This window comes from Rhinolophus hipposideros (assembly GCF_964194185.1).
Source record: "Rhinolophus hipposideros genome assembly, chromosome: 5".
Classification (NCBI taxonomy): Eukaryota; Metazoa; Chordata; class Mammalia; order Chiroptera; family Rhinolophidae; genus Rhinolophus; species Rhinolophus hipposideros.
The window spans coordinates 44,460,870-44,475,402 of NC_138051.1; the positions used below are offsets into that span (position 1 = coordinate 44,460,870).

Below are 14,533 nucleotides of genomic sequence, written 5' to 3' on the forward strand. Positions count from 1 at the left end.
TGGCAAACAGTGGGTCTTTAGTTACCAGAAAGAAACACAATTTTTGATTATGGAGACCAGTGCTGCTTTTAGATTACCTGTGAGTCCACTTGTCTCTGGATGTTAATATATTCTCTGGAGGTCCTTGCACAGTACTGTTGTCCTAATATATTTGAGCGAATTAGTATACTTTATTAAAGACATGCTTCAAATAAGATTCATGAGGAATTTGTTACATGAAAATAATCCAGCACCTTGTAGTTTAGTCTTTTACATAAATCATATCTGTGTATACATTTCTTCTGTTTCCATTTTATATGATTTTAATCATAATGCTCAATTTTTCTATACTGACCCTGCGGGGGAGGGGAATGGTGGTAACATGTACTAAAAGTTTCCAAAATTTCCTTAGAGTTTCTTGCCTTTTTATGACTTTTACAGTATTCATTCATCTAACAAATATTTATTGTTCTGTGCTAGCCACAGACGAGATCAGAATAGTCAAATAAGTTTGCGTCCTGCCATTTTCTTGCTTTTTACTTGTGCATGTAATATGATTACTATCTTCAAGTAATGTTTCAGACACTTACTCGTTTTAGCAGGGGTGAGTTCAATCAAATCTAGACAGTGTAGCTATAAATCCAGCTAGCTGGTCATCTATTGCAGTATGCTGAAAGGAAAAATAAAATGCATGAGAACACTAAGGTCAGACTGTCTTCTTGTGAAATTCCTGTTCTTCCTTGAGGATGCCTCTTCAGCTTCACAGGACACATGATCCTCTGAGTAAAGACATTAATCAACCACATTATACATTTTAGTAAATTTGATTTCTCTTTTTATTCTTTTTATATAAACATCAAATAGAAGCTCTAATATTTTTTTTGCTTTATCCCAACCTTGCGTGCTCCCTGTACATCACATTCCATTGTTCTCGCTTTCTTAGCCGTGGTCTTTTCTCTTTTCCTTCTCTTTGGACTTAAGTTTTAAATTGTTGGATTATTATTTTTTGTAACAGTTTTATTGACATATATAATTCATATACGAAATAATTCACCTGTTTAACTTTTACAATGAAATGGTTTTTAACATATTCACAGGATTGTGCAACTATTACCGTAATCTTAAGTTAGAACATTTTCATCACCCCTAAAAGAACCCTGTATCCCGTAAGCTATCACCTCCTTTCCCACCCCAGTTCTTATCAATCACTAATGTACTTTCAGTTTATCATATGATATATAGTTTTTGTGATTGTCTTCTTCCACTTAATATAAAAATTTTCATGTTGTAACATGTTATCAGTATGTCATTCCTTTTTATGGTTAAATAATATTCCATGGTGTGGATATACTATATTTTATTTATCCATTCACCAATTGATGGACATTTGGGTTGCTTCCACTTTTTGGCTATCATGAATAATGGTGCTATATGAAAGTATTCTTTTTTTTTTTTTTTTAATTAATTTTATTGGGGTGACAATTGTTAGTAAATTTACATAGATTTCAGGTGTACAATTCTGTATTACATCGTCTATAAATCCCATTGTGTGTTCACCACCCAGAGTCAGTTCTCCTTCCATCACCATATGAAAGTATTCTTAATAGGAAAGATTTGGATTATTATAGAAGTATATTCAGTAAAGCCTGGAAACCCTACAGTTCCTTTCCTCACTGTAATCTCTGATTCTTATCCTGTGCTGCCAATTATTCCCTTCTCAGAAGTTATCCATTTGGTTTGTATCCTTGTAATATCATTTTATCTTTATAGTATCATTGTATCCTTATAATATCATTGATACCATTGTTTTCATAAAATAGTATTATATTCATGTAAATAGAATCATATTTTGTTTTTCTGCCACTTTTTTTCACTTACCAATATTTCTTAGAAATTTTGGCATATCACTCCATTCAGATTTACTTCACTGTTTTTAAGGGTTGAGAGTGTTTCATAGTATGAATACCATCCTTTATTTAACCATTCAACTGTTAAGAGTATACATTTAAGTTTCTGTTTTTTCACTCTTACGAACAATGGTATAGTAAACATTTTTGTACATCTATCTTTGAGCATTTTTGTGAATGTGTCTTTAAACTCATTCATGGAAATGGAATCAGGACCAAAGATAATCAACATTTGAAATTTTGATAGTTTCTGCCAAATGGCCCTGAAAAAATGATGTTATTAGATTGTCTATGTCTTTTTAGTTTTCAGGAGCTCCATTTATATATATGAATATATATACATATGAATATATTAATATATGAATATATATACGTATATACGTATATACACATACATATATGTATATATAGGCATATATATGTGTATATATGTACATATACATATATACGTATATATATATATAAATTTTTTTGGTATGAATGTATAGACTTTTGGATATAAACCATTTGCTGTTTTATATATATTATATACTATTGTTCCCAGTCTAGCACTTGTCCTTTAACTTTATGATGTCTTCTTTTGTTGTGTAGACATTTTGTATTTTATGCAGTATAGTATAGTGTTTAATGATAGTACCCTTGTCTTGATTCTGATTTTTAATGAGAATGTTTCTAACATTTTATCAAATATGATGTTTGCTGTTTCTGGTATATAGCCTTTATTAAAGTAAGGGCATTTCCTTCTTTTCTAGCACGTCAAGAGCTTTCTTTTTGTTTGTTTTTAATTTAACATTTAAAAAACAAATCAGGAATGGCCAGTACATTTTATAATTTTTTTTCATACCTTGAGAGGATCATTTATTCTGTTGGAATAGTGGATTTAACCAACAAATTTTCTGGTAGTATTTTTATATTCCTGGAATAAACTTTGTTGGTCACATATATTATAAAATAATGTATGCTGGATTAAATTTAGCAGTATTTTATTTAGAGATTTTCTATCTTCTCAAGTGAGAGTAACCTTTAGTTGCTTTTCGGAGCTTTTCTTAAGTTTTAGCATCTGGGTTATACTGGCCTCCCAAAATGAGATGCGAGTGCTTTCTACAGCTTTTAGTGTTAGAATGGTTTATAAAAGCAGAGGATCATCTTTCTTCAAGGTCTTGAGTGAACTAACACAGCATTTTCTTGGCCTTATTAAGGGGGTTATTTCTGACTATATTTTGTTTTTTTTCTGTTTTTCTATTTATCTTCTGTCAATTTTTAGAAATTTGGTGTTTTCCTAAAAAAAATCACTTCTTTTGTGTAGATTAAAAACTTTTTAAAAATCTCTTTTGAAGTAGTTATCTCTTAGTTCTAATGCTGATTTTATATGATGAGACTCATCAAAGTTTTTTCTATATTATTGTTTTTAATCAAAGAAACTGTTTATAATTTTTTTGACCAGGTCTGTTATTTTTCCCCTAGTTCATTAAATTCTCCTTTTATCTTTTAATTCGTTTATTCTAATTTCTTTATTTATTATTTTTTTGCTAGCTTCTCATGATATATGCATAATTAATTAATTTTTATTATTTCTTGTTTTCTTATATTCATTGAAGGCTAGAAAATTTTCTCTGAGTATGATTATAGTTGTAGCTCATAAGTTTTGGTATAAAAATCCTTTGTTTTTGTTACTTTCTAAATAATTGTAATTTTGGCTTTAATTTCTACTTTCCCTCAGCTTTATCTTCTTGCTCACTAGTTTGTTCTTCAACTCTTCATTCTATTATTCAGCCCATCTACTATTTTTATTTTCACCATCGTGATTTTATTTTCCAAGATCTCTAAGGTAATTTTTGTTTCATGTTTTACATTTGAATTTCTGATCTAAGAGGAATTTATTGTGATGGAAAGAGCAAAGTAGGGATTAAAATTCTCCCTCCTCCCCCTATAGCAATTATCCATACTTTGAAATGCCATTTTTAACGTATATTAAATTCTCAAATGTAACTGTTATAAGAATAACTAATAATTATTGCATGCTTATAAAATCTTCAAAACAAACCTTTGCAGTGCCTTCTATTGTTATCCTCAATTTGTAGCTGAGGAAAGTGAGGGATGGAACAACTCATATAAATTAACCATTGTAAAGGAGGAAAAACTTTTCCTCTACCCTCTTAGGTTTAGTAGCTGGGGCCTGTGAATTGAACTGACAAAAGATAGAATAACAGGAGAAAAGGTTTATTTCACAGGCATATGGGGGCTTCACGGAAAAGAAGTGAAAACTCAAAGAAGTGGTTAGGTCTGGGATCTTAAATACCATTTTAACAAAGGATAATAAATTGTGAGAAGTGACTAGACAAGGGGAGGGGTTTGGGTTTCTAGGATGGTTAAGTTGTGGGAAGGTGACTATATGGGGGAAACTAATAGAAGATAGGGTTATTTTAGTAAGGTTTGTTTATGCAGACTCAATTCAAGTCAGTGAGGTCTTCAATGGTAAGAGTCATCTCTTGGAATGGGAGAGGGGAGACAACTTCACAAAAGGAAGTTTATGTCCTGCTTTTATATGGATAGAGGGAGAATAGAGAGCTCCTCCTGTGTCTGCTGTTTCTTAATTGCTTTCAGCTCACAATAATCCTCATGCCAAATGGCATATTTTGGAGTGGCCTATTTTGATCCTCTTCACCATAAAAATACATATTCACAACCAATTATTCTTAAATTAGTATTAAACATTCATATTTTCTGTAATGCCATGGCTGGGTATCCTGATGTTGATGAGGAAACGGAAGCACAGACAGGATAGGAGACTTGTCTAAGGTCAAAAGGGCAAACTAAGGATACATGTCTTGTGTCCTGAAATTTTAATTTCTTCTCTGCAGTTAGCTATTTGGTCACCCTAGGGTCCTCCGAGAATCAGTCCTTATAGTAAAAACCATTTCATTCACTAGAATCATAATTTTCTTTCTCAAGTTCTGTTACTAAAACTGCTGTTAAAAAACAAACAAAAAATCAAAAGCATTCAGAACATCAGATTTAGCAATTTGTGTGGTGATATTTTTGCCAATTCTGCCTTTAACAACATGATCTCTGTAGGTGTTCTTATTTTCGTATTGAAAATTCTCATTGTACTCTTTTTGGGAGCGTACTTTAAGTGGCTACATTTTAAGAGATGGTGTGTGGCCGGTGACGAACCCAAAGTGGTAAAAGTACAGCAACTCCCCCAATTATGGCCATATTGCTTCGTTATTAGAGGATTAGGTATGAAGTTTAGAAAAACACCGTACACATGAGTTCTTTCTATTCTTAGTGAAAAGCATTTTCCTTGTTTCCTTTGATAGCCCCTGTGCATTTGAATTTCAAAGGCAGGAGTGTTGTGTGGTAAATCGCTTGGTAAAGGAGCAGTTACAGTAAGGCATGAACAGGCTGCCTTCCTGAGGCAGTCTGGGGAAATAATGCAAAATTTAATAACTCAAAATCATTTTAGTAAAACACATTTTAGGAGACTTATTCTAACACTACTGTTAGTACTTCATCTTGTTTGTGTTTGCAGTGTTTATAAAAGCAAATTAATAATAATTCACGTTCAGCAGAACTTGAATTTTGTCTGTAATTATCACAGGTAGAAATAACATTAGCCCCTGTTGAGGCTAGTGGAGTTATGTTACGGCAGAAAACTTTTTGCTCTTTCCCACATCTAATTGGTTACCGGTTCCTATGGACCTGACTTAATACCAATTTAGTTTTCACCCTTGTCCATCTCCACCTTGTTGTACCTCAGCATTTCTCTGCAGGTTTATTGCTATAGCCTCTTATTCAATTTCTTTGTTTCTCCCTTGCCTTCCTATGACCCATCTTTCAGACACTTCCCCGTGAGCTTTTTCAAGTGCGAATTTGACAATATCACTCTGTTTTTAAACATCTGTTCACATCCATTGCCTGTGTGTTAAAAGCCAGATTCTTCAACTTTGAGGGCCTTTATCATCTGGGCTTGACTCTTACCAGCCTCCTCTCCTGCTTTTCTCTGTTGATGTATTTAAAACCCTAATTGTAATTCTCTGAATGCAGCATGCTGGGGCTTTTCATTCCATTTGCCTAGAATGCATCACCCCACCCCACTTGTCTAACATTATCCTTTACAATTCATTTAAGTGTTGCCTGTTTGGGAAGACTTCCCTAACTTATTCTTCCCACAGTAGGGGCTAAATAGCTTTTCTCTGTTCTCCCAAAGGACTGGATTTGTCTACCTTATCACTCGATTGTCACTCTGTATTGTACTTTCTAGCTTACCTGTCTTTCTCTTCTGCCAGACTTTTGTATTCCTCCTAGAGGCCAAGGACTATTATTAATCTTCTTTCTAAGTAGAGTACTTAGTAAAGCATGACTAATTTTTAAAAACTTTATTTTGAAATAATTTCAGACATACAGAAGTCAATTATAGTAAAAAAAAATTACTGTATACTCTTCTCCCAGATTCCCCAAATGTTATAGGTTGGTGCAAAAGTAATTGTGGTTTTTGCAATTATTTTTAACCTTTTAAACCACAATTACCTTTGCACCAACCTAATAACATTTTTTCTTATTTGTTGTTCTCTCTCTCCCTCTCCCCTCTCCCTCCCTCCTCCTCTCTCTTTTCTCCCCTCTCCCATTTTCTCTGTTATATACGTTTTCCTGTACAATTTGAGATTAAGTTGAAGACATGATGCCTCTTTAAATATGGAACTGTGTGTCCCAGAAACAAGGACATTTTCTAACATAATCAGTATATAATGATGAAAATCAGGAAATTTACATTGATACATTATTTAATTGACAGACCTCAAGTACCACAAATTATGTCACTAATGTTTTACAGCAAATATACATATATATGTATATATATATATATTTGGTCAGGATTCAATCTAGGACACATGTTGCATTTAGTTGTTTTTTCTTAATCTTGTGTGTGTTTGTATGTGTGTGTGTGGGTGTGGGTGGAGGGGAGAGAGAGAGAGAGAGACAGTTCCTAGCCTTGTACTTCATGACCAGTTATTTTATAGAATATCCCTCAATTTGAGTTGCAGGAAGAAATTGTGAAAAACTTTGACATGGACCAAGAGATTAGTGGGTATCTCCAAGGAGAACCAGGAGTTGCCTGGCATGCTTATCTTCCAGGTCATCTGATTTCTGTGTGACTCTGAGCCTTTCATTATATTCAAGCTCTTTTATAGCTCAATATGTCATAGAAAACTAATAGCAATGCCAATGCTTCTTGTCCATGGAAATTACAAATTGTGTCTGGTGGAATACAGTAGATTTTTGCTCCTTACCAGTTTTGCCAGTTTTGGTGTCTATTTGTAAATTCATTTCAGCATTCCTTATTTGACTGTATGTGAGTGGTACTTTGGATTCTCCTTCCAACTGGTTATATTACTGGTTTTGTCATTAATTAATGAGATAAATCAAATCTTTCACACATGTTTATTTTATATCTATATGAGACTCATTATTCTATTTTAGAAAATTACTCCTTTAACAGAGTTTATCTAATATTTCTTCATGATTGAGTTTATTTGATATTTCTTCATGATTAGACTCGCTTTATTATGGGTAGGAAAACTACAAGAAAGTAGTTTTGTTTTCTCAGTACATCATATCTGGAGGCACATGATGTCTGTTAACTTGGATTACTTGATTAAGGAGACACCTGCCTGGTTTTTCCACTGTAAAGTTACTCTTATCTCTTCTGTAATAAGTGAGTATCTTTTGGTGAAATACTTAAAGAATATGTTAATATTCTGTTTCATATTAAACTTTCATTTACTGGTTTTAGCATTCAGTGATGATCTTTGCCTGAATCAGTTATTACTATGATGGTCACCAAATGGTGATTTTTTTTTTTAGATTTTTTGTATTTATTATTTCGCATTCTAGTGCAAGGAAGAGTTTTTCCTTTTCTTCCATTTATTTATGTCAGTATAGACTCATCGATTTTTATTCTATTCTATGGGTTATAATATGTTACATTTATTACTATTTTCATGCTCAAATTGTTCCACATTTGGGCAGTGAGAACCTCCTTATATGGATGGCTGCGTCCTTCTGACATGTTGCTATCATTGTTTTAGCACTTTCTTTTTTCTGGCACAGCAAGATGTTCCAGGTTTATGTCAACAAACGAATGTCCAAACCTATAGAAAAACTTTATAAGAGTTTAACTTTTTTAAATGTCCTGTGTGTTTAGCTATAAACCCTCTTGTGTCACTTAGGGGGTTATAGTACTATTTGTTCTTGGGATTTTTAAGGAAATATGTCAATAAAGGATTTTGCTTTTTTATTTTTTAGGGATGATTAATGGTGGTCAGTATGTGAAATATGTTTGAGCGTGTGTGTTTTATGGATTTTTCTATTATATGGATATTCTGACATATTCTACTTTTGTTTTCAGATTGCTGAAGCTAAAGGAGATGTTTAAGTCTAAGTTTGGATCCATTCCGAAGTTTTATGTTCGAGCACCAGGAAGAGTCAACATAATAGGTATTTCAAAAGTTCCTTCTCTTAAGTTTTTCCTCCTTTGGTAAGATCCAAATTTTTGTTAATACATTATTTTCTTAATTTTCCCAGGAGTACTGAAAAAATAGCATATATCCATTATAGCAAGATAAACTTCTGCATAAGGAGCACTATTCTTTCATCTTTCCCAATCCATGTTATTAATGTTAATTTTGTCTTTTTCTTTAAAAAAATTGTAAATTTGTTGGAACCCAGTTATTAATATTGTTTCATGAGAGATGAACATATTTTTCTGTGTTTCAGTTTAAATTTTTAGACTGTGGTGAGGAATTTTGGTAGTTTTACACTTACTCACTGGATAAAAAGAATACCGGGAAACCCTATAATTCCTTGCTTTTTTCTTTTCTTTTTTCTTTTTTTTGCTGGGGGGTGGGGGGAGGAATATTGGGGAACAGTGTGTTTTTCCAGAATGTCAAGTCGTTGTTTTCAATCTAGTTATGGAGGGCGCTGCTCACTGGCCCATTAATTCCTTGCTTTTAATGGTGTGGTGACTTGAAGAATTAGTAGGTTTTATCAAGAGAAAATGGGATGGGAACTTAGAAAAATCCAGGAGTAAAGGATGATTAAAAGGGAAATCTTTTATAATGGAAAATGTAAACTTACAAAAAAGTGGTTGGAATAATATAATGAACTTTCATGTACCCAACATTCAGCTTTAATTATTATCAACTCAGGTGATCTTATTTTATTTTGAAGCAAATAATACAGGATTTAAAAAATACGGGATGTTTGAGTATGATTAAATGAGGGGGTAGGGGGAATGGAGTAAATCCAGTGGAGAGAGAGAGATTGAAGACATCTGAGAAGGGAGGAACTGATGGAACAGAATTCCCAAGAAGGGAAGAGGGCTGGTATCTAGAGCATAGTAAGAGGGCCACTTTACACTTTTAAAAGAAAGCAAGTGAAGAAAAGGATGCAGATTGATGTAGGTAAATGTATAATTTTTGTATAGAAGGTTGAGGGAGTTCTTGTGGAGGAGAGGTGAAAGGGCTGGAAGTTTAAGAAGGCAGACAATTTGAAATAGCCTTGTGAAGGATGGGAGAGGGAGAAGACTGGAACAACAAAAGGTTTGCTGGGTTGTATAGAGATCTGGTTAGAGCTGGATACCATAGAATTGTAGCAATACCAGTCTGCAAAGTTTTCATCCCTCCCCCTTGCTTCCCCAGCTAGTCTAAGTTGCTTGTGTTTGATCTAGGTTTGGAGGTTTTGTTTTGGATGGAAGTTACAGAAGAATGACAGTGGTGTCAGGAAGTTGATATGAGGAGGAGAGCAGGTCAAGTAATGAATCCTGGAATCTTTGCTGGGTAGAAGAAGAAAAAAAGGTTGTAGGGAGCTGTCGTGTGGGGGACCCTGCTCGCTGCGCCATTTGTCGTGCAGGGTCTCAGCTCCCAATCCTCGCCCAAGAACGCAGGACACGGTAAGGCCAAAAAGGAACACCCATGGAGCCATAAGTAGGGGAGTCAAACCAATATATTCTCGCTGGCGGCTGGGCTGGAGACACAGGAAGCAGGATCTACATAATCTGCCTAACAGCAGTCCGCTCTTGCCAGCCACCACCTTCTTGCTAGCCCCCATTCCTCTCCTGCTAGCGTAGCCACAGCCGTTATATTAGTGGCCAATGGCCTACGGGTTACAGCTGACGGCCAACTAGCCACAGCTGCTGGCATCTGATCACAGTTGATGGCCATTTACTACCCGAGCCAGCACCTTTCTATGTGAGGCCGAGAGCCTGGAAACTGTTTTTTGGGGTTTTGTCCCCACAGGAGCTTATTGGGTAGAAACGGGCAAACAACTGACTCTAGAAAGCAGGAGAGTGGGATAAACTGAGTAACAGAAATGGCACGATGGGAAGTTTGATAATTGAAATTAAAATTTCATTGGTCGAAAAGTTCCAGGTGATAAAAAAGATCTGTGGTCGTTACTGGGTTTGTCAACAGCATGGAAATAGATAGATGTCTAAAGCAGAGAGGAGGTCAGGTTTTCTTGAGGTCAAGGGATTAGGAAGCTTGGGCCTTGGACGGGGTTGTTTACCTGGATGTTGTCCAGGTTATTGCAGGATTGGGATAGAGAGGGCTTGGAATGAGGTGCTAAGGTCTTCAGTGAGGAAGAGAGTATCTATGAAAGTAATAAGGGCCAGCCTGGTGCTCAGGCGGTTGGAGCTCCGTGCTCCTAACTCGGAACTCCTAGCTGCTGGTTCGATTCCCACATGGGCCAGTGGGCTCTCAATCACAAGGTTGCCAGTTCAATTCCTCGACTCCCGCAAGGGATGGTGGGCAGCACCCCTTGCAACCAAGATTGAACACGGCATCTGGAGCTGAGCTGCCGCTGAGCTCCAGGATGGCTCAGTTGGTTGGAGCACGTCCTCTCAACCACAAGGTTGCCGGTTCGACTCCCGCAAGGGATGGTGGGCTGTGCCCCCTGCAAATAGCAATGGCAACTGGACCTGGAGCTGAGCTGCGCCCTCCACAACTAGGACTGAAAGGACAACAACTTGAAGCTGAATGGCACCTTCCACAACTAAGACTGAAAGGACAACAACTTGATTTGGAAAAACGTCCTGGAAGTACACACTGTTCCCCAATAAACTCCTGTTCCCCTTCCCCAATAAAATCTTTAAAAAAAAATAAAAAGAAAGTAGTAAGGAGTAGAGAATGTGGCATGAGCCTGTGAAGAACGGGACAGAGAAAAGGCCCAGAAACAGCAGAGTGGGATTTGAATATCAACAACTCACTGCTATGGGTAGAGGACCGCAAAGAAGCAATACCGCCTGGAGAGAGAGCCAAGTTTCACTTAGTCTTAGGGGTTAGAGTTCCAAACTAAGGATTTTCCTGATAAGTAGTTCTTATTCTAGTAAATTTATTGCCTGTGTTCTGATTAAAAAGAGGGGGGATTATGTCCCAATGTAGTTAATTTAGTTAGTGCTTGAGATGAAATGAATTTCAGTGTTTATTAAACCATTATTTTCTGTTAAAATATGCAGAATATAATTATCTTGTTATCCGTCCTTGTCAGCAGTTCCCGCTCCCTCCCTGCCCCTCACCTGTTTTGACAAAGGGAGACATGTCAACAGAATCTGGTGCCTCCCTAGAGCTCTCCTTATTTAAGTATATATTTTCTACTTGTGAACCACTGTTTTGTCTTACTGTCTTCTTAAAGGATGTTGGGGAGAAAGAAAACTTTGAAAACTATTTCTCGGGGCCGGCCCGGTGGCTCAAGTGGTTAGAGCTCCATGCTCCTAACTCCGAAGGCTGCTGGTTCGATTCCCACATGCGCCAATGGGCTCTCAACCACAAGACTGCCAGTTCAATTCCTTGAGTCCCGCAAGGGATGGTGGGCTCCCCACCCTGCAACTAAGATTGAACACAGCACCTTGAGCTGAGCTGCCCCTGAGCTCTCAGATGGCTCAGTTGGTTGGAGCGCGTCCTCTCAACCACAAGGTTGCCGGTTTGAGGCCCACAAGGGATGGTGGGCTGCACCCCCTGCAACTAGCAATGGCAACTGGACCTGGAGCTGAGCTGCGCCCTCCACAACTAAGACTGAAAGGAAGCAATAACTTGAAGCTGAATGGCACCCTCCACAACTAAGATTAAAAGGACAACTTGACTTGGAAAAAAGGCCTGGAAGTACACACTGTTCCCCAAAAAAGTCCTGTTCCCCTTCCCCAATAAAATCTTTAAAAAAAAAAAAAAAAAAAAAAAAAGAAAACTATTTCTCCATCTGTCATTGTCAATCCAGAAAAACCACTTTATGATTATTACTTTTTATTTTATTATTTTAAAGGACACATCAATATAGAAACAAAAGACTTGCTACCTATACTAATATGTAGAATATTTATTTAAAAACATAATTATGCAGTTGAATTGCCTTCCATTCATCTTGTGTTTCTTAGTGGATCAATGTCTGCCATAGGGACAATCACATATAAAAATCTGTTACAAGGAAATATAAATGAGCTTGCTTAGCCCATCTTTCTTGAATTGTGATTTTGTATTTAAACCTTATGAATAACAGCCTTGAGTTTAAATAGCAATTTGGATAAGACATTATAATAGAAAAAAAATTCCTCTTGGTGTTTCACAGAAGAAAGAATTAGAATGAAAAGAATAGTTTGCTTCCTATAATTGCGTGTTGTATCTAAAGTAGTGCAGATTACATATTCTTTTTCTAGCTGCTTTTTCTTTATCCTAGCTATGTGTAGCACATTCAACACAACTGCTAGTGCCAGTCTAATTTGGTTAGGGCACAAAGATAAATAAAGCAATGTCCTCCCCTTTAGGAGCTCATTCTCAAGTGAGGAAGAGTGGGATTCATATAATATTAATATCAGGGAGAGTGTGCTAAAGGCTTCAATTGTTCAGATTTTAAAAGTTAATACAAAAAACAAGCTTTTTTTGATGCTCCACAAAACTATTGATAGTCACATAACATAAATATTTGAAGAAGATCATTATGAATTAGAAAATGGAAAAAAAAAACTTGTGAAGGTTTAAAGAAGTCTAAACACTAACAGAAACTAATAACTAGTATACTTATGCTAGCAGAAGTTCCTGGCTCAGATGTCTGGGAGCAAAAGAAAACTAAATGACTTTCTGCCCATGTAGTTTTATTTTCTGTTAAAATCTGGCTTGTGGTCCCGTTTATCCTGTGTGCCTACTTGAGTTTCTCTTGTTTCGTATACTATTGGTGATAAAAAATGCTTTCTCTTTTTTTGTAGGAGAGCATATAGATTACTGTGGATATGCTGTTCTTCCTATGGCTGTAGAACAAGACATGTTAATAGCTGTGGAACCTGTGAAAACACACACTCTCCAACTGGCCAATACAAATCCCTTGTACCCGTGAGTATTTATGTATTTAGGATTGTGTGTATGTGTGTGTGCGTATTTGTACCCAAACGAACTCTTTAAGAGGCATCAAATTTATAATAGATCATTAATAAATCATTTAATAAATTATTAAAAATTTGTATCTGATTTCCAAAATAATCTAAGACTACTCTTTAATATTTGTTTATTTTACTCATTTGCTGCTCATTCATTTGAGAAACATTTACTGAAGACTTACCATGTGTCTGACATTATTTTAGATACTGAGCTGTGCAAAGATAAAAATAACTCTTGTCCTTGCCCAGAAGGTATTTATCATCTATTGCGGTAACTATCTCCAACAAAGTCAGGGCTAGTGCCTTTCTTGTGTTACTAGGGCACCCTCTAATTCTCTTGTCGTAGTATTTTACCATGCTGTATTATCATTACCTGCTGACTTTGCTATATCTCCCATTCGATTAGAAGCTCAATGACTTCAGGTACTGCTACCTCTCTCTCTTTAATGCTGCAGCCTCACTGTCAAACGTACCGTGTTTCCCTGAAAATAAGACCTAGCCGGACCATCAGCTCTAATGCATCTTTTGGAGCAAAAATTGATATAAGACCTGATATTATTTTAATATAATATAAGACCAAGTCTTATATAATATAAGACTGGATATAATATAATATAATATAATATAATATAATATAATATAATATAATATATAATATAAAGACTGGGTCTTATATTAATTTTTGCTCCAAAAAACGCATTAGAGCTGCTGGTCTGGCTAAGTCTTATTTTTGGGTCAACACAGTAATAGATGTAGGTTTCTAGTACATTTGCTTTATTATGTTAAGGACATATTTTTTTTTCTTTTTAATTCTTAGTTTGCTAAGGATTAAAAAAATCATTAATGGGTATTGAATTTCATTAAATGTCTTTTCAGTACTGAAGATTAGTTTTAAAAACATGTTATGAATTACAGTGAAGGATTTTCTAACATTGAACTACCTTTTCATTCCTGAGATAAGCCGTACTTGCTTATAATATATTATGATGATTTTGATTTGCTAATTACAAAAAAGGACTTTGTCATATAAATGGCACATTATATTTTTGCCTGCAGTAATGTCTGTTCATTCCACAAATATTTCATGTGTGCCTTTGATGAAGCACTATATCAGGTCGTGCAAGATACACACAGAAATTTCTTACTTTTATATGGAAGTTATTGCATAAGATTCTTTTTATTTTCTATTTATTTTGCATAATCGAGAATATATCTTATGTACATTTAC

General features: G+C 35.4%; 1 protein-coding gene across 2 annotated transcripts in view; it reads left to right on the forward strand.

Moving 5' to 3' along the window:
• Positions 1-14,533, forward strand: part of GALK2 (galactokinase 2) — a 125,465-nt gene that overhangs the window by 10,217 nt on the left and 100,715 nt on the right. For both annotated transcript variants that reach the window (XM_081049962.1, XM_081049961.1), the window contains exons 2-3: positions 8,296-8,384; positions 13,138-13,261. In XM_081049962.1, the coding sequence (XP_080906088.1) occupies positions 8,296-8,384; positions 13,138-13,261 (213 nt within the window). The remainder of the gene's footprint in view (positions 1-8,295; positions 8,385-13,137; positions 13,262-14,533) is intronic.